The sequence below is a fragment of the Parasteatoda tepidariorum genome, chromosome 10, assembly GCF_982258835.1.
Source record: "Parasteatoda tepidariorum strain Cologne lab strain chromosome 10, Ptep-v5.0, whole genome shotgun sequence".
In the NCBI taxonomy this organism is placed as follows: domain Eukaryota; kingdom Metazoa; phylum Arthropoda; class Arachnida; order Araneae; family Theridiidae; genus Parasteatoda; species Parasteatoda tepidariorum.
In genome coordinates, this window is record NC_141764.1 from 12,195,981 (window position 1) to 12,217,124 (window position 21,144).

Here is a 21,144-nt window from a genome sequence, read left to right on the forward strand (position 1 = left end):
TATGCATACGAGATATGCAGTGGAGGACTAACTAATTTCAAAATTAAAAATCTCATTTGAAACAAAGGGTATGTATGATCAAATTATTAGACGCACTATGCAAAATCTTAATTATCAGGTGATACTATGCAGCTTTATTGTTTTTTACGCGACTGAAACCGGTTTGCACTTGTTTACGTTCGTGTATTAATTGGTTCAATTAGACGATAAATAATATAAATTCTACGATTGAATAAATTAGACGATATATTATATAAATATGGAATATTTATTATATCATGTATTATATTAGTACATTATAATATCTAGATCAAATCATCAGACGCACTGTAGTTTTTTAATAATGACATGTTTTGCACGAGTTTATAGGCAATACTTTTATATTTAAACATACATGTAATGGGTTTTTATTCAGGAGATTTTTTATATACTTCCTATTTGTATTTATTTTTAACATATTGCATTACAATGTTAATCCATTGATACACGAACGTAAACAAGTGCAAGTATAGTATCATCTGATAATTAAGATTTTACGTAGAATCTTATAGCTGGTCTAATAATTTGGCCAGGGATTTTATTCAGGAAAATCTGAAATTTAGTTAGGAATATTATCAAAAATTGCTGGAGATGCAAGTTCGTTAAAACGCAAAAGGAGATACAACATTAGGAATTTTAAACCATGTGTTCTATTAAATAACGTGATTGATATTACCTATTCTTTTGAAGAACTCTGTAAAAAGCATAACGCAATCTTTTGGCTACTAAATTCAAAAATGTTTGCTTAAAAAGTTTACAACTTTCACAATAAACCTATAGTTTTTTTTTATTCCTCTATCGCCTTTTGTTTCCGAGATTTTTAATTTTGAAATCAGTCCTTTGCTGATCATCCTCTATGTTCTATATTCTCCTATGTGTCATATCCTTTATGTTTACCTCACACTTTTTTCGATATTATTTCATAGTTATGTGATGATCTTATTGTGAAATAGTGACAATAAAATGTAAAAATAATTTAGAAAAAAAAATTAATCGTAACGTCATTATAGATCAAAATTAGGTTAGCATTCTATTTATCAGGACTACTTTTCCCGCGTAGCTTACAATAAAATAGTAATTATTTTTTAAAATTGTAATTTATCGTAAGTTTCATTTTAGCAAGATCATTGAATATCTGAAATAAAAAAGTTAATACAATAAAATATTGCAAAAAAATTCCAAGAAATTTAACTATAAATTAAGAAATTAAACTTTGCTACTGATTATATTTAAGATATTATTGTTCTATTTCTAAGGACTTTGGGTGAATATATATACATATATATATATATACTCAAAAGTAATATACAATAAAATTCAACTCGATATCACTATTTATAGAACGTAAACTATTATTATTTTAAGAATTAATGAAATGTTGCGGCCATTTTGATAAAGGACGCATAGCGCCATAGAGAATTAAATAAATAATCTTTGACAAAGTATGAATCGCAAAATATGTTTTTTACAATAAATCCTTCATATAGTAGGTTACAAAAGTTTTTTGTGTAGATCTAGTTAAGTATAATTTTTCAAAATTTAGTTTGCCCTCTAACTGTAAATGCATAATACTTATAGCCAACTTCTCGGTGTAAAAGAGCATTTTCAATAAATGTATGAAATTCGGGAACATAAATAATGTACTACTGCCCATTGAAATCGCTAACCAGGAAAGAGTGCGAGCAAGAGAATATTTTATTGGACACTTACATTTTACTGAAAAGAGCAAGTGTTTAAATTTACATGAAATAAGAATCCTAAAAAATCAAGACCCAGATCTGTCACTTCTGTCAGAAATTGCAGCGTTTATCCATCTTTAAGCAGAAATTGCATGGCAGCAGTCCGGGAACCAGTTCAGCCTTAACACTGCTCAGGGACAAAAGTGATTGGTGAGTCACAGCGTATCAATCTCTCGGTTACTACTGATCACACGTTTTTAATTGTTCAGCGAACAAAAAAACACGTTGATCAATGCAACTGCCGTAGATATTCTGTATCCAATAAAATCAGGAAATTTCGGTTAAATGCGGTTGGGCATTGTCTTGCTAAAAAACTCCTATGTCGGGTATGCAAACTTAGGGTGATTGAAAGGCAATTTAATGGCACCCCATGCCATCAACTTCATGAAATGGATCAGCATGAGGATGTCCAAAGCAAATTAGCAGCATCCTGTCACACACGGATGTGGCCATTATAGTGTTGTATACAGAACCCGGATTTTTCTGTAGCTACGACGTGTCGCCATTGATATGTCCAGGTTTATCTTTGATCATTACTAAAGTTTATTTTGTCTATGATGTAGCATCAACATTAAATTAAAAGCCACAATCTGCTAAAACCGCTGGTAGAAGCCACTGGCTGCCCATACTTCTGCAAACGTCACTGAACTGTTAGAGCAATAGCTTGAAATCTCGAGACTGACTCAATCTTTCAATTCATGGTTCGTGACTAGACAGATAAGATGTCTGATATCTCCAATATTGATGACTAGGGACACTCCAATTCGAAGACCATTTTAAAGTTCCAGCAAATAGGGACGATGTTATCGATGCGCAAACATTTTTAATAATGTATTTATGTTTAAGGTTTCAACTAAATGTCAACTAAAAAACTTCAAACTTTTTAACTTAAAACTTCCAACTTTTGTCAGCTTCATGACTTTTGTCTTTACTAGAAAAGAAAAAAGTATTTTAATTACCCCGATTGATACAAAATCTTGAAGGCCAAGTCTCTAAAGGTTTGTTGTACAAGGAGGAAGTTTTAAAGACCTGATCACTCATTACAGAGATTGATAAGAGCAAAGGAAACATTAAATTGATTTAAAACCTGTTTATTTGAGAATAAATCAGAAAAACGATTCCTTAAAAACCAACACTACAAACTTAGCTTTCGCATTCTTCAATTTATCCTTTGCTCTTATCGATGGTTTTTCAGGGTTTAAAAATCTATTTGTTCTTTTTCACTTAAATCTTCATTAATAAATCGTAACAAGGCGCATTATTTTTTTAAAAATTTCATTTGATGAAAAGTTTTCATTTCATTTTATTCTTTTTTGATGCTTTAAAGAGAAAAAAAATAGTTTTTAATAATTGTGCAGTCTGAAACAGATGGAAGCAACGTTTAATTACGCTTTTCTAGTTAAGAAAATGCTGGTTAATATTTTTTGAGGTTTTCTTTTTTACCGAAAACAGTGCCACATTGGAATCGCTATTCTGAGTGTTTCATCATATACCCGATTGCAATTAAATTGTTATTTCAAAATTAAAGACAGTTTAATTGTATGTGTGATAACAAGTTTTTTTATACCGAAGTCATTAATAGTTAAACTTTCAATCAAATTTGTTTCTATACAAAATCGGTCAAAATAATTTAATAAGTCTTAGAAATAACATAACGTGTCAATAAAAATGCATTAGCTTTATAATTAAAATGAAGAAATGTCGACATGTTAACAAAATTAATCTCAAGTTTCTTAAAGATCCAATTCATTTTTATAATTTTGGGGTGATTTATCTACATAGCATGGGTACTTTGGTCAAACAAGATGCGCTCTGAAATTTATTTTAAAGATTATTATCCTGTCCTGATTTGTATATGAATGACCTAATGTTTTATATATACGGTCCCTGACCTCATTATTAGACGCACTATAAAATTCTATGAAAAATTTTAATTATGAGGTGTTACTATACAGCAGGGGTTGCCAAACTTTTTTGATCATCGACCCCTACATAATTTTTCGAAATCTCCATCGACCCCCATAAAAGTAATTTTCTGTTAATTAAAATAAAATTCTATTAGATACTGCGTTTGTACATTTATTTTATGATTTTGAACATTTATTAAAGTAATAGTACATAGTGTAACAATAGTTTTATGAAAAATATATTAATGTTGAAATATAAATACCTTAATATTTATGAAATAATAAGTAATTATAAGTAAGTAGAAATAATAAGTAAAGTAACTACGGATTTATTGCTTCTTAATCAATGACATGGGTGTGCCTGGTGTTTTTTTTTCTGCAAGGTTCGTTACATTGGGTTCAAAATTGGTCAATTTTAATCTTAAATCCCCTCGAAACTCCACGTTTAATTTATTTCTGTTCTTAGTTAAGATTGAATTTACGTGACTGAAACCGGCTTCAACCATATAGGAACTTGGAAATGCTATCATAAATGGCTGAGCTATTTCTTAAAGTCTTACATATTTTTGCATTATATTTATATTTGTCCAAAATTTGCTTATTGTTAAATTTTTAAAAAGTGTCTTTGCTTCAAATCCCCATAATAATTCAGCAAGCTCATCTTTCAGGTTGATACCCACGTTTTCAATTTGAGCAGAAAATGGCGCAATAATCCAATCAGGGATGTCAATGTTTTCCAAATCAACAGAACGCAGTTTAAAATCATCGCTCAATTTTTGAAGATTACCTGTATATATTTCCAAGTCTTCTTTTATTTCTAATTGTCACATATCTGAAAAATACTGATAATCCTTCGACCAATCGACCCTTCCGGTTCGGATCGACCCCCATTCGACCCCCTGGCTCAGATCGACCCCCGCTTATGTTAAATAGACCCCTGGGGGTCTATATAGACCACTTTGGCGACCTCTGCTATACAGCATTGGTTTCACGTGACTGAAGCCAGTTTACACTAGTTTATGTTCGTGTATCAATTGGTTAACGTTGTAATGCAATTCGTTAAAAATAAATAAAAATAGGAAGTATATAAAAAATCTCTTGGAAAAAAAAACCCATTACATGTAAGTGTAAATATAAAAGTATTGCATGCAAACTCGTGCTAAACATGTAATTATTAAAACACTAAAGTGCATCGAATAATTTTATTATAATATAATACTTGATATAATAAATATTCTATGATTATTGTTCCGTATTTGTAAATTACGCTCTTGGCGTTGGAGCACCTCCCTTGGCGCACGGTAATTCCGCCAACTTGGCAAGCACAACCTTTTCTAAACTCAGTCTATGTTTGTGCGCCAACACAGTCCACGCATCTACACCCGAAAAGGAAAACGCTAATAAACTAATTTTTTAATAAAAAACGCAGTTTTATTCTTCATTTACGCTACCTCCGCACAATTATATAATATATAGTCTAATTTGTCCAATCATCGAATTTGTATTATATATCGTCTAATTTAACCCATTGATACACGTATAGAAACAAGTGCAAACTGGTTTCAGTCGCGTAAAAACAATAAAGCTGTATAGTATAACCTCATAGTTAAGATGTCACATAGAATCTTATAGTGCATTTAATAATTTGGCCAAAAACTCTAAGTAATAGATTCCCCTGCATGTTTCTTTGGATTATTCATTAAAGTTTTAAGTTAATTTATTTGGATTATCCTTTTGCCAAGTAGGATATTAGGAAAAAATCGCCTCAATTTGTAACGCTGTTTGATTGAATCGAACTTCTTTAAGAGCAGTTGGCGACTTGGCATTAATTATCAGTTCAACCTCTGTGGAAAGTGGCCAACGAGAGATCCACTCGTGAAGAACTGCTATTATTCATGTAGGTAGTGGATTTGGAAGGACGCGGTTTCCTTCGTCTCAGGTGGAAAGCCCCGTAGATGAGAGGATTGATCATGGATGTCAGACTGCCGAAGAAGAAGACGAAAGCCTGGAGGTTTTCGCTTAGTTCTTCGTTCGGTTCCAAGAAGATAAATATAACCATTGTCACATAATAGGGTGTCCAACAGACCACGAATGTCAAAACTATGACCACTGTTATCATTAACGTCTTGATTTTGGCTTTGTGCAAAATTTTGTGCCGAGCATCTTCGAGTGGTGATCTGGTGAGGGATTCCGAGAACATGTTTTCTTGGCCTGCAAAAGATAAATTTTCATTAAATATTGATTTAACTATATTTAACCAATCGTTTTAATTAATATAACGTGTTAATACTTAAATGAGAAGAAAAACAACAAATCAAACCGTTTCGCTAAATCTTGAGAATCATTATCGAGGTCATGAAGAGCAACTTAGGGATTAAAATTGATCAAAATTGGTTTTCTCTAATATGACAAAAATACATTCATCTTTCGTCAAGAGTCACTTTTAATTTTTATTTAACTAGGTTTGAAAGACTTAACTTCTTAAAATTCGTAATAAAAATTCCGAAATTTCAATTCTCCCCTATGAGTTCAAATTCTCAATTAAAAGTTTAGATGAATAAAAATGATTTTTTATTTTATTTTTTAAATGATGCAAATATTTTCAATGTTTTACATTTAATTTCCTCTCAATACTATTAACTAATATAATTTAAAAATGAAACGTAAAAGTTGTGGTCGCCTTATTACTATCACTGGTTACTCATTGGCCAAATGCTTTTTCTTTCTGGATGGACTCCGTTAAACGTTTCAAATCATGGGTTGCAAAAACTGTCTCCATGGATGTTTGTCGTCGGATTGATTTTCATATCCTTCACTATGTACGTGTTTCAAGACGTCACAAAATACTTTTTCTTCTTCAGCATTCATATTTATATTAAAATCACCGTTAAGCCAGTAATTATACGTGAATAATAAAAAGAATATAAAAATTCTTTAAATTACTGTTATGTAAATACATTAAAAAATGCCTGGTAGTGAAAAGAAAAACATCAGTGGTTGCCATAGCAACGCATGGGCACTGTTTACTATGACTCTTGAAAGCACTTGAAAAGTGTGTGGTGGACGTCATCAAATCCAGATCAAGACCCATTTTGCCATTGGGTAAAAAAAAATAATAAAGATAAGTTTTAAAGCTATTTTTTTTAAACTTATCGTTAAGAAAACAAGTTTTAAAAAGTTACCGCAAAGTTACTTCTAAGAGATATGCTATGATTGATCTTCTCTCCTATTTTTAAGCTTCTTTTTTTGAAGGCTCTGTCACCATTTGAAATAACGTTTTCTCGCGAATAATGTGCTATTTTCATAACTACTATGAGTTTGTAACAGTTAATCATGACTGTTATGATTAAGTTGAGCCTAAATTTAGCTAGAATATGCCCTCGATGCTAGAATATTGAGCGAGATGTCAATATGAAGGAAATATATTTGCAGAAGGAAATGTATCATATCTTTGCAAAATGAAGCAAGACGTTAATATAAAGAAAAGCCACTGTTTTCAGTGAATGAAAAGCGTATGTGAGGTCAATATGAAGGAAATATATTTTTAGAAGGATGTGAAGGTACATGTATACAGTCATACCTCGCTATGGTGAACCTCCAAGGGGCTGAAATTTCGGTTCACTATAACCGGGAGTTCGCGATATCCGTTCCGCAAACAATAATAACAATAAATGTTTCCGAACTCCTTCCTTTTATTATACATTATTTAAATTATGGGTCGCCAAACTTTCTTGATCATCGACCCCTACATAATTTTTCGAAATCTCCATCGACCCCCATAAAAGTAATTTTCTGTTAATTAAAATAAAACTCCCTTAGATACTGTGTTTCTACATTTATTTTATGATTTTAAACATTTATTAAAGTAATAGTACATAGTGTAACAGTAGTTTTATGAAAAATATATTAATGTTGAAATTTAAATACCTTAATATTTATTAAATAATAAGTAATTATGAATAAGTAGAAATAATAAGTAAAGAAACTACAGTTTATTGCTTCTTAATCAATGAGATGGGTGTGCCTGGTGTTTTTTTGCAAGGTTCGCTATATTGGGTTCAAAATTGGTCAATTTTGTAATTTCCGTAAAAAAATACAAAGTGTGCTATAGTTTTGTCGTGGCCTGTACAAATCCATATTATTAATGCTTACCTTCTTTTTTACATGTATTGATAATTAAAATTGATATCTAAGCTAAACGAATGGTTTTAACGAAACAATAACTAATTATTCAAAACTATAAAAGTTTTAATAATGACACTGCAAATATTCAACACTGTTTCACAGTTTGCAAAGATAGCTGAAACTGCGTATAATATTTGTGTTTGTAACGTCAATGCTCGTCACACGTGACATTTGGACAAGCGCACATATGCACATGACTTATAAACCAGAAGTGCTGAGTTCATGCCACTGCGCTCTGGTACATAAACACCTGATTCACCCGAATAAATGTACGTTTATTAATTTATGTTCTATAAAGAAACTGATATTAAGTCAATTATAAAAACATTCACAAATTTTACATACTCAATGAGGTATGTGTGATTTGCGTATTAAGAACTGTTTTTTTTTCGACCCCCATTCGATCCCCTGGCTCAGATCGACCCTAACTTTTGTTAAATAGACCCCTGGGGGTCTATATAGACCACTTTGGCGATCTCTGATTTAAATAAATGACCAAGTAAATGAATTACAAGAATGACTGAAAAATAATATGTAGTAACAAAAAATGTGTTAACTTGCTTTTATTTTTTATTACTCTTTGTCTTGTGTACAAAAAAAAATAATTAGTAATCTTTAGCTGATGCAGGGAAAAATTTGTCCAAAAAATCTGCTTGCGTTGGCTTTTGTTTAGGGATGGAAAAGTGAGATAAAAGAAGCGAACAAGAAAAAATGCTTGTGGCTACATTTCACTCTTTAGATAGTTTCAAAAATCAATATAAGTATTTATTTTGAGTATTTATTTTAAGTATTTATTTTGAAGTTTGTAGTTCGAAATTATTTAAAAAAATGATGAAAAAACATCAGTCGAAAACAGAAAAAAAAAGTTCATCATATCCAACTTCCTCACTTTTTTAGTTCACTGTATCTACAAAAAATAACATACGTGTATAGCAAGGCATGGTCCCTAGCATTTCGTTCACTATATCCGGGAGTTCACTATAAACCGTGTTCACTATAGCGGGGTTTGATTGTATTTGAAAAAGGACACAAGACATCAATATATAGAAAAGCCACAGTGTTGAGAAGATGAAAAGAGTATGTAATATAGTTTTTAATCTTTTAGATGGTAAAAAGGTATAACACAGGCATTATATGGGTTAAATTTGAAAAAATTGAGAATTATTCATTAGTTTTGGTAATTACTATCCAGGTGGAAAAACCTTGCAAGAATGGTTATTTATTTTTTTTAAAAAGCTTTACAAGCTTTACAAACTTTTAACTTAAAGCTAATTTTCACGCTAGTTTGGATATTTTTAAAAAAGTTAATAATTTTTAAAATTTAAAGTAAAACCGAAATAATTTTTTACTCCAAGGTGGTATAAGTACAGTAAAACCTTTTTTTGTGCGGTGGATAGGGACCGCATAAAAGAAATCGCACAAAAAAAAAATTCGAAAATTTTATAAATTCTGACATGTAATAAACAAGTTTGTACCATATACCACCAAAAACTTTTTTTATGCGGTTGATAGGGACCGCATAAAAAAAGTCGGACTCAGAAAATACATCAATGATTTATGAAATAGATAAGAGAATGCTTTCAATAAAATTAAATAATTAAATTAGACCTAAAGAAATTTTAAAAATATTTAATTCTCCATTGTACATATACATGTAGAAGTTTTCAAATTATACATTAAATAGTTTGCTGCTACTCGTCGTAATCCAAAACGCGCATCTTCTTGGAATGAATTGGTTGAAAATCGCTTGAAGATAGGATTTCGATGATTTGTTTTTTGGTACCATAAAGTCAGTGATCAGATAAAATAAAATAAAAATCATAAAAACTACATATAAATAGAAACAAAAGTAATTAATTTTTTTACCTTTAATCTCACTATAAAATGAATCCTTAATCTAATGAATCGTGTATAAAACTCTGAATACGAAGCGTATAGTATTTGAGATACACGCAGACGAGAATTTACAAAATAAAAATAACGGTTTAATTTTAAAATACTAAGTATTTTAACACAGCAAACGATTTTTTACTGATTTACTTCAACTCGTTTAGCGCAGAATAAATTTTAAACAGAAGAGAAAATGGAGTTGACGATAATAAATGAACTAATAAAAGTAAATAAACAGAGCATCGCGAAGTTCAGATACATCGTTGTCAAGGAGACCACGTAATCAGAGTTCGTCCACAACATGCATATGCACATTGATAGGAAACATTAAACTGGTGCTAACGCCGTTAAGATTCATATACCGCATAAAAATAATTCGACAAAAAAAATCGCACAAAAATAAAATCGCATAAAACCAATCGCACAAAAACAGAATCGCATAAAAAAGGACCGCACAAAAACAGGTCTCACTGTAATTTAAAATTTTACTTTTGTTTAAAGTGTGAAGTACTTAAACTTTATTTTCCTTGGCGAAAAGACACCGAGAAACATTGTTAAAGTCTAGAATCCAAATAATAAGAAAAATAATAATAATTCATTTCAAAAGAGCATGAAATTTTTTTACATCGCTGATTAGCTTTAATAGTTAACGCTAAATATTTAATGTGTTTCTCAAACGAATTTCAAGTAAATATTAAGTCCTCACATTAATAATGCAAAAAGCAAGTATAGTTTGTCTAAAGAAAGAACTCCCCTCTCTTACGAGCTCTAAAGCTGTCTGCTGCTATGAAAATAAGAAATAGTGCATCTCAATTTGGGGAGCGTCTTTCTCCCCTGATACCCCTTCTCTCGCCGACCCGGAGCCTTTAAACAGTTTAACATCGTCACCATAGTCACTACCGCTACTGTAGACGAATGGCTAGGGGAATACTTTACATCGACAAACTATATTAGCTGTGATGGTTCAGGGGATAGAGCATTCGCCTTCCAAGGAGATGAACTGGCTTCGATTCCCGGCGATGGCTGGTCGGACCGACCACAATGCACCGACCACAATGCTGACGTAAAATATCAGTGATAAACAGATCATGGGTTAGAGTTCCTTCACCGTCAGACTTACCGCGGGAGGTTGTCGTGGTTTTCCTGTCCAAGTAATGCAAATGCGGGTTAGTTCCATCAGAAAGTCCTCCACGAAAGTAAATTTCTCCCAAAACTTGGTCCAGGAGTTCCCTTGTGTTCTGGATTGGGTTCAAAAATACAGGGCTACGGGGTTTAACATTAGCAGTCGTAAACCCAAAAAAATTGAGTCTGCTATTCAACGACGGTTATAAAATGTAAAATAGACAGACTATAAAAGTTATTAGGTGCTTCGTTCCTTTTCCTCCTTCATTCTACGTAATTCTTCCTCATACCAAAGTCACCGCTTGAATACAACTATTCCGTAATAATTATCTTCAAATTTAAACAAATACAAATGTACGTAATGTAATTGGAAGATTATTACAGCATTAAATGTCGTCAAATTACAATTCATAAATTATATGATATTAGGAGTACAAATTAGTTCGATCCGTTTTCAAAAGATGGCTCTGGCTGTTATGAATGTTTCATAGTGACAGCTGGTTTCGGTGGTTTTGGAGAGGTTAGACATCTGTCAGTAATATTCAGTTTATATCGCTTTGAGTTTTGTACGAAAACCCTGATTTTAACTTTGCTGAATATGTTAAATTTTGTTTTAACTAAGCACCCTTTGCGAGAGGTTTTATGTTTCTGCCTTAATTGGAAGAAAAGTGCAGCTGAAGAGCATCGAATGCTTGTAGAAGTTTATGGTGAGAATGCTCCAACTGAGAAATCATGTAGGGAATGGTTTCGACGTTTCAAGAATGGTGAATGAAGAATGGTGTTGTATACTATGAACTGCTGCATTCTGCCGATTCCATTACGGGCGATAGGCGATTCGTTTGAGTGGTGCATTACGGGAAAAACTGTCGGAATACGAGTAAAGACATGACAAAGTTATTCTTCTGCATGATAACGGTCGGCCCCATGTCGCAAAAGTTGTAAGAAATTATTTGGAAACGCTCAAGTGGGATATTTTGCCGCACCTGCCGTATTCACCGGACATTGCTCCTTCTGATTACTGATCGTTCCAACGGATCCAGCACGATTTGGCAGGTCACAGGTTTACTTTATTCGCAGAAATCGAAAATTGGCCCCTAACTTGGATCGCCTCAAAAGACGAGACATTTTTTCGAGAGGGAATTCGAAAATTACCTAAGAGGCGGGGAAAAGTTGTAGCCAGCGATGGACAATACTATGATTGATCTGTTAATTCATTTTGTTCAAACATAAATGCATTTTTGACCACAAAAAAAAACGGACCGAACTAATTTGTACTCCCTATAAAAAAGTTTATAAGTATAAACTCATTCATCATTATTCATTCTGTTTAAAAAACACTACTCTGTAAGCGAAAATTTGAATCTAGTTCCTAAAATGAAATATAAATTGTCATAGTGTATTAATGAATTTTTGAAAGTAATTTCATCAATCACTCTATTCGAATGTTGATAACTTCCTCCATAGAATGTTTTTTTATTCTTTTTCGAAGCAAAAAGAAGCTTTTATTGGAGCGATATTATATTAAGTAATAGGAAACTGACTTCACCCCTATCATTTTTTCATTCGATTCCTTAGATAAGAATGTCTGTTGCATTTAAGGTACGCTCGATCAACCGGAACAAAGTAAAAGAAGTTCTATGTCTACAAAGTACTTTGGATTGTAATAATTCTTTTCTACTTTAAGATGAAAAAGCAATTGTTACCGAAAAAAAAATGAATTAGTTTTCTTTAATAGAATTTAAAACTATTTTCATTTTTATGAAATTTAGTTTAAGTATTTATTCGAAAAGTGTTCTATACTACTTAATAGGCATTAAAATTTCTGTTCCTTTTTTCTCTTTATTTTTTCAAGTCGATTTTTAACAGTTTTATAAAACGTTGTTTTTTGTTGATATTTTTAACCCTTAATTAATTATTATTTTACAGCTGGAGTTGTGTTAATTTTTTTTTAAATAGCAATTTGCAATTTACATTTTCTTTTTTTATATTTTTTTTGAAGTTTTAGTGAAAAAAGAGTGCATGCAATTTTATACTAGAATTTCCTTGAAATGTGTTTTTCAAAGAATAATTTTCCGCAGAATAATTTGATACAATCTGATAATTATGAGGTTGAATAACCTAACGTTACCCATCATTTTTTTAAAAATAATTTAGCTAAAAATTACCTTTTTTTTGTTCTCTACTTTTTTGTAATTTTTGTATTTCTTCACTTTTTCAATTACCTTTTAAGTTTTAAAGAAATTAGAGAGGCTTTGCAAAATTTTATTTGAATAAATCCTATTTAATGAGTTTTTGATTGGTTACTTTTTAAGCGTTTTTTAACTTTTTTATAGTCTAATAATTTATTTTATTGCCTTACATTAGTTACATTTAATAACTAATAATTACCTTAAACTAATTATTTTTTTGATTTTATAATTGGAGATAAAAATGCCAATTTTTTTATGCCGTATGTATTTCTCCAATTGTTCATTAAAAAGAGTTAGTGTAAATGAAAGAGCTTTTGAAGGACTAACTTAACAGGTGACATTTGCTTCCTTTTACTCTAAATTGTTTCTAATTTCTTTAACGTCAAATGTTATACATTTCTCTCACATTATCGCTTATAGAAAAAATATTTAAATTTCTGCATACAAAAAGCGCAACGATTGTTTAAAAAATGAAATAAATAACGTTTTTAATGAGGCACTAAAAAGTAAAATATTCTATAATTAACAAGTGAGCAAGCAGTTTAAGTATAAATTCATTGACGAAAAAATGCTTTTTTTCGTTCTTAGATGACTTCTTAATTGGATTGCTTTATCAAGGAATATTTAAATGCGATACAAACTAATTATTTTCGGATTTTGACTGCTTTTACAACACTTTCATTGATGTAAATTAGTTTAATTAAAATTTGAACTAAATTAAAGTTGAAATGAGCTAATTAAAATACAAGAATTTATTTTATTTATGGTGGAACCTTTTGGAAAACAGCAATTTAAATATAGCATTACAACATGGAATCACGATAAAATTTAATTCAATGAATTTTTAAACTGTTAAATTTAAATACAGTCTCTGGCCAAATTATTAGATGTCAAATCTTAACTATTAGGCAATACTATACAGTTTTATTGTTTTTACACGATTGAAACTAGTTTGTACTTGTTTACGTTAGTGTATCAATTGGTTCAAATAGGCTATATATAATGTAAATTAGACGATAGAGTAAATTAGACTATATTATATCAAGTATTATATTATAATAATCAGACCAAATTATTAGACACGCTGTAATCTTTTAATAATGACATGATGTGCGCGAGTTTATAGGCAGGGGTCTGTTCAGACATTTTGTGAAAGGTCCGTTTTTCGTGAAATTGTGAAAAAAAATTACTCACATTCTTTCAACCAGGGTCCGCTTTTATGAATTTGTGCAAATAGGGTCCGGTTATTGCAAAACACTTTTTCAAGAAGTTTTTAAATTGTAAATAGACACAAGATTATGCTTAAAACTGTAAAACTATAAATAAAAAAATAAAATTAAAAAAAAAATAAACAGCAATTACAGCTACTAAATTAGCGATACAACATATAAATGTTTGGTATTTAGCCTATACTGCTGAACGCAGAATATTCATTTCAGACGAATAAAGGAAGAAGTGTCTGCGGAAGACAAAATTTAGTTCATTTACATCTGTCTTTCTCCCCCCCCCCCTTCCTGGAAAGGTTTTATTCGATTAACAAAACAATAATGAAGAATGAAGATAAACAAATTTGTGAAGGGTCCGATTAAAAGGTAAATTATTTTGTGAAGGGTCCGTTTTTATGATAAGATATTTTGTGAAGGGTCCGTTAACGGAGCCAAATTTCTTCTTAACAGACCCCAGATAGGCAATGCATACATGCTATTTAAACATACATATACTGGGATTTTATTCAAAAGATTTTTATATGCTTCCTATTTCTATTCGTTTTTAACGTATTGCGTTATAATGTTAACCAATTGATACACTAACGTAAACAAGTTCAAACCGGTTTCAGTCTTGTAAAAACAATAAAGCTGTATAGTATCAAATTATAATTAAGGCTTTATATAGATTCTCTAGTGCGTCGAATAATTTGGCTAGGGGCTGTACTTCATCTCGCGACTTGTTTCTGAATTTAAAATGAAATACATTTCAAAATTTAAATTGCTTTATTTAATAATTTTTCAAGACTATGTGAAATTGTAAATTTTTTAGTTTACCTTTGAGTCCTGGTTTCAAACGTAGTTAGAGAATTGCGGCATGCGGGTCTGTAATTGGCTGAGACAATAATTTTTCAGGAAAAAAAAAAAAAAGAACGAAACATTGTCTTTTGTTATCGCCCTTAAGTCCTTTCGCTTTACAATATCTACACGATTCCGCATCTTCATAGAAAACTTTTTTTTATATATATATATAAATTAAAAAAAAACATAGGGAGGGCAGCACTAGCAAGAATGCTATTGTGCTATACAGATATGATATCGCTGTACTCTAGATACTACGTGTCCTAACGACACAGGACTTCCATATTTCTTGGTCTCTTTTTATAAAACTGACTCTTATATAAAATATGAAACAAGTACCTACTTAAATACTTATTAGTTTTTGCATATTTAACTATTTTAACAATCAAAACAATCGAGGCATTTAATTATAATGCATCAAACACCTGCCTCAATTAAAAGTAACGACGTAATTTGAGACTCATCATGATTTTAGTTACCTTCTTCGGTTATAGCGAATGTGGTATAACGTATATTCTTTCCTCCTTTTCCCTTGTTCACTCCGATACTTCCCAAAAACACAATTGGTCAAAAAATGGTAACCCATTAACAACACGAGAAACATTGACTAATAATGATAAAAGATTAGAAAATTAATATGACCAAGACATCTAAACAATTCACTTCTGCTCTGCATCAGAGCATTCCCTCCTCTCTCTTTTTACAACCTCTACCTTGATGACAGCGCCATCACAACATGGAGGCATGGCAGCGAAGAAATAGAAATTTTTTAAAAAAAGTTCAATGAAATATTTGGTTTAATTTTGTTTTTATAGATATGCTTGATGGGCTATTTTTTTCGTGTTTCAGAATTACGCATTCCAGGGGGGGGGGGAAGCATCATAACTTATTTTTGGCGTGTCCACTACAATTTTTGACGAGTTTGACACTTTAAGAGGATGCCATACCGCGGGAGAAACTTTTTGTAGCAAATTCTCTTTTAACTCTGTAATTTAAAGTATAGAAAAAATGAGTTCAGAAAAAACAATAAAGTTTCAAAAACTGAAAAGAAAAACAAAATAAAAAATAAATTCTGAGAATTTCGGAGTGGAGAAGTTCTCTTCCGATGATTTGTTTGTATTTAGATATTTGAACATTTTTTTTTCAGCAATTGAAACTTAATTGCTTTCTCTAAGTTAGTGTGTACTCAATTTCTCTTTTTTTAAATTTTTAAATTAGAAATAAACGTGAACGAAAATTTGCGATGCAAAGTTTCTTCCGTGCTACGGCATCATCTTGAGTGGAATCAACAGAAAGTCAAAATTTTCGATGGTTTTCCCTTAATGGACCAACATAATCTTGATGGTAACCATCAATTATTCCATCATGAACCCTTACATCTTTTGATGGTAACCAACATAAGTAACCATCATCCCAATATAGGGAATTCAGACAGATTCACGATGGTCGGATATAAGAATAGCAACTTGTTTTGATGGTTTGTTCATGCTGAACCAATATGAATTTCCATCATAGTTTCTTAGAAAGCAAATCTTGGAAAGGTCATGAACCGCCATTACCTCAATGTAAGAATTCGGTCTGATTTATGATGGTCCAACATAAAATGAATTCATGGTATATTCCTGCTGAACCAACAAGAATTCCCATTCAACCATCATCGTAATGAATAGTTGGAACCATCATGGACCATCACGGATCATCATGAATTGTTGGATAATGAGAATAAATTACTCTTGGTGCTTAACCGTCATAGTATTAAAGTAGCATTTTTCATCATGGAATGATGGAAGTTCGTTGGAATATCAACCACCATGAGCACAGAATAGAAAATGTTGGATGATGGTGGCCATCAAATGATATTCGACCATCAGGAATCAGACTGAAATCAACATAAACCATCAAAAATTTTTGATGGGACCATCAAGAATTTTGACTTGGGCAGCCCCTCTTTCCTCTGTTAATTATAGAGTTTTAATGATAGTTTAAGAAAAAGTAAAGAGCGACTTACTGGCTATTGTTGTGAAGGTGGTTATGTACGTGACGATGAGGATGATGAGGGGTAGAAGGAACATCAAAATGAGGCTGAGGGTTGTATAAAACTGTTCCTGCCACGCCGCCGTGTAGAAGCCAAAAGTGACGCACTGGTAGAACTCCTCTATGAAGGGACCCTTCATCACGCTGAAAATAAATGCCTGAAAAAGTGAAACAACAGTTAGTGCCTGGATTTTGATGCGTTTATGCTTAAAACGGATCACTGAAGGTACCTTTTCAGTAACACAACAAATTTAATAAAACAAAAGTAAATATAACGAGCATTCTCGTGGTCTTCCTCTCCATGTAACGCAATTGCGGGTTAGTTCCATCAAAAAGTCCTCTACGAAGGCAGATTTTTCCCAATATTTGATCCGGGAGTTTCCTTCTCTTCTGGATTGGGTTCAAAATTACGAGAATACGGAGTGAACATAATTACTCGTAAACCCGAAAATTAGGTCGACTGTTCAACGATGGTTATAAAATAAAATAAAAATGTATTTTGAGTTGTGTTCATTTTTGTAAACACATATTTTGAGTTGTGCACAGCTCAAAATAAGTGAAAGCTCACAAAAAAGCTCCTACTCTTCCATGCTGAGTGGATAGAATATTATAATGTGGTTTAAAATAGCACCTGGTTGCGGCAAAGGAAACGATATTGTGGTTCTTCAAAATTTGCAACAATCAATTCATGATAGATTTTATAAAATGTTACTTCTTTTCAAACATTAACTACAAAATTGTATCTTTTTTAACGTTTTGTTAACCTCTTTTTAACATCCTTGGAAGCTTAATTTCAGTCTCGAAAGCATTTTTTCTTTCTCCTGAGAATTTAATTCTAGCGGTGTTTTTCAATACATTCCTCACTTTATCCCGCGGAAGAAAAATAAATTTTTTCCCTGCTACAAAAATATTTTCCCTTAAACGAAAGCGTCGTAGAATATTGGAGAAGAAAAAAAAAACTATTTAAATGTGTCTTCTTGAATGCTCATCAGTTCTCGATGGTAAATGTTATCATATGCAGAATTTTACACTTACATTTTAATACTTTATCCGTAATGAGTTTACTACACCGCCCTCTATTTTTCGTTTTTAAATCGTTTCCAGATACAGAATAAAATGAATAAATCAATAAACAATTTTTCTTTTTATCGTGTTTGACATCTTGTTTACCTTCAGAAATGAGTTAAGAATAATTTTTTTTTTTTGCATTCTCAAACATTCAACTGCAATTTGTTGCAGTTAAATGGAACGAGTCTGACAGCTTTAAATATTTTACAAAGTAAAATAATTATCGTTTAAAAGTTGGTAAGAGTAAGTGTTTTAATAATTAATTAAACTCTCTCCGCAAACTTTAAAACAAAAAATTTCTTCGCAAGAAAACAAAAGAATTCAAACCTGACATTTTGAAGGGATATAGAAAAAAGAAACATGTTTGATATCTTAAGAGGCCTTTTTCCTCGCGCCATGTTAGATGTCAGATAAAAATGTTTGATTTGCATTTTTTAAATATATTTTTTTTGTATTCAATTAGCTTTTGGGTATATTGTGTACACACTCTAGTTGTGACGACACTATAATTTTTAGAAAATAATAAATTTAAACAGATCGCTTTATCAGATTAGGAGAAATGTTGCTTAATAATTTTAAAAACTTCCATCAAAATTTTTCAAAAGTGCAAATTAATAAAATGGTGCGATTTGTGGTTTTGAATAAGTAACTTAAAATTATAAATTTTTCTGTTTTCAGATGTTTTTAATATTTAATTTTATTAAAGTTGAAATAAAGTTAAAGAGCAGTTTTCGACAATGTCAACCTTCATCTATGGATAAGTACTCCATCATAGAATCGAGTTAACATGTCTTATATGCTAGTGAATTTGAATTGCATATTTGTAGTGGTAGACACACTACAGTACTCCCCCACCAGAATCATATCTGTGATAGAATTCGATGAACGAATACCACTTGTTGATTCTTTGCTGTTTTGTGAAAAGCCGAGAGAGTTGTATTAAGTTAACGGTCGTGGTTGCTCTTGTGTTGAGATTAGCAGTCGTTGTGTGTGATCGAGACTGAGTAGCAACAGCATGATTATAATGTCGCAGTCACAAGCAGCAAGTCAACTCTTCAGTGTGAACAATCCATCGAAGTCAGCGTGTTCAAACCGAAGTGGGAGTTTCTGCCAAGGTAGGCGTGTTCACATCGCGTCCGAAAGTCACCAATGTGAGGAGAGTAGATATCGACAATGTCAACCTTCATCTATGAAAAGGTACCCCATCATAGACTTGGTTTGGTGGTTGGTCGGGGTGCCTGAGGCCGAGATGGCCCTTCATCATGAGCTGAGTCCACTGTGCTTTGCTTGAAGAAAACGTTTCTCTGTTTTTAAGATTACTTATCTCGATTAGATAATTGGCATCACTAGCCTCCGCTAGCAACTAAACCCGAGGTACAGTAGAGTTTAGTAAAAGTAAACCCCTACTTGCAAAACATGCTTCGACCAGTCGGTTTCAAACGCAAATGCCAGCCATTACAGTTTGATCGGAAAGGTCCTAGATGCTACTAACGAAAGGTGAATGCAATCATTGCGTTTCTTTGGTCTACTAGACAATTTCCATTATAGAATCGAGTTAACATGTCTTATATACTAGTGAATTGGAATTGTATTTTTGTAGTGGTAGACACTCTACAAGCTTAAATCAATAAAAACTGATTTGGATGCTGATAATGTAAAGTAACTTTAATTAGGAAAATTAAAGATCGAAGAACAAACAAATATTGAACTTCCTTTAAAAAATACAATTTACGGAATCTTATTAATTTAATTTTAATAAAAAATAATGAATAGAGAATTTGACGATGAATAGAGAATGAGTAATGAAGCCCTCTACTACCTCTTGTATACTATATAATACTGCCCTCTTGTGTTCTGCATGTTTTGGATGATACTATAAGAATATTCACCATAAATTAATTACTAAAAAATAAAATGAAAATAATTAATAGCATATATATAATAGAATTGTCCACAGGTGGCATTTTTTAAATGAAATCTGCAAAAACTTTAAGCATAAATTTTGGATATTAGTTACAAAAGACCCAGTCTATAATTATCCGTTCCGATTAAATCCGTTCTGAAGTTTAAAAATGAAAGAAAATTGCCGTACAGGAAACTGCGTTTGATTTCAGAACTTAAGAAATATTAAGTTTTGATTCTCTAATTATTAAGTTTTCAAGAAAATTCTATCGCTCAATCAAAAGTTATTAAAAGTGTTCCATGTTTTTATATTACAAACTTTACATTAGTGAAACTCCAATGTGATGCAGAAAATCAATATGAAATGTAAATATGTCTTCCATTGAATTGTTTCCAATTTATTCCATTTTATTAGCCTAAGGAAGTGATTCTATAAACTAATTTTCTTACGTAATTTTATTTATATATTTCAAAGAGGAAAAATATAAATTGCTCCTAAACGAAACGTACTTCATTAGCATCGTATTCTTCATGTTTTTTTTTGGGTAGAAATAAGTAATGCTGTCGTTAAAAAAAATAAATACCTTCATTGGATATCTTTGCACTACTCTTATGGGAATGACTACCGTTGATAAATGATCCTAAGGGTGCTTTAGAACATTTCTATTCGATAGAATCTACATGTATGAGAACACATAGCAGGCATCAATTCATTAAATATCCATTAAGTTTAATGAATCTTTATGTTTGCGACCTTCTTAATACTTGAAAGAATGTTTCGAATGTATTTCAAATTAGAAAATAGATGCAGGGCAACTTTAATAAACGCAGAAATCGAATAAATTTATCCGAAATTTCCTGAGGTGAGCGAAAATACATGAATTGAACGGCAGCGTTTCTAATTCTTGAAAGCTAGTATTTTTCTTCTTTTTTTTTTAATAAAATTGAATAAATTTATTTGCATTTCATGTTTATTTTTGTTATAAAAAATGTCACTGCCGCC

At 31.4% G+C, this 21,144-nt stretch overlaps 1 protein-coding gene across 1 annotated transcript in view; it reads right to left on the minus strand.

Moving 5' to 3' along the window:
- Window positions 1–4,052: 4,052 nt before the first annotated feature.
- The window catches only part of LOC107453924 (gonadotropin-releasing hormone receptor-like), a 189,410-nt gene continuing 172,318 nt past the window's right edge, over window positions 4,053–21,144 (minus strand). The window contains exons 2-3 of the mRNA XM_043048890.3: window positions 17,146–17,329; window positions 4,053–5,896 (exon numbers count right to left, since the gene is read on the minus strand). Of these exons, the coding sequence (XP_042904824.2) occupies window positions 5,523–5,896; window positions 17,146–17,329 (558 nt within the window). The 3' untranslated portion in view covers window positions 4,053–5,522. The remainder of the gene's footprint in view (window positions 5,897–17,145; window positions 17,330–21,144) is intronic.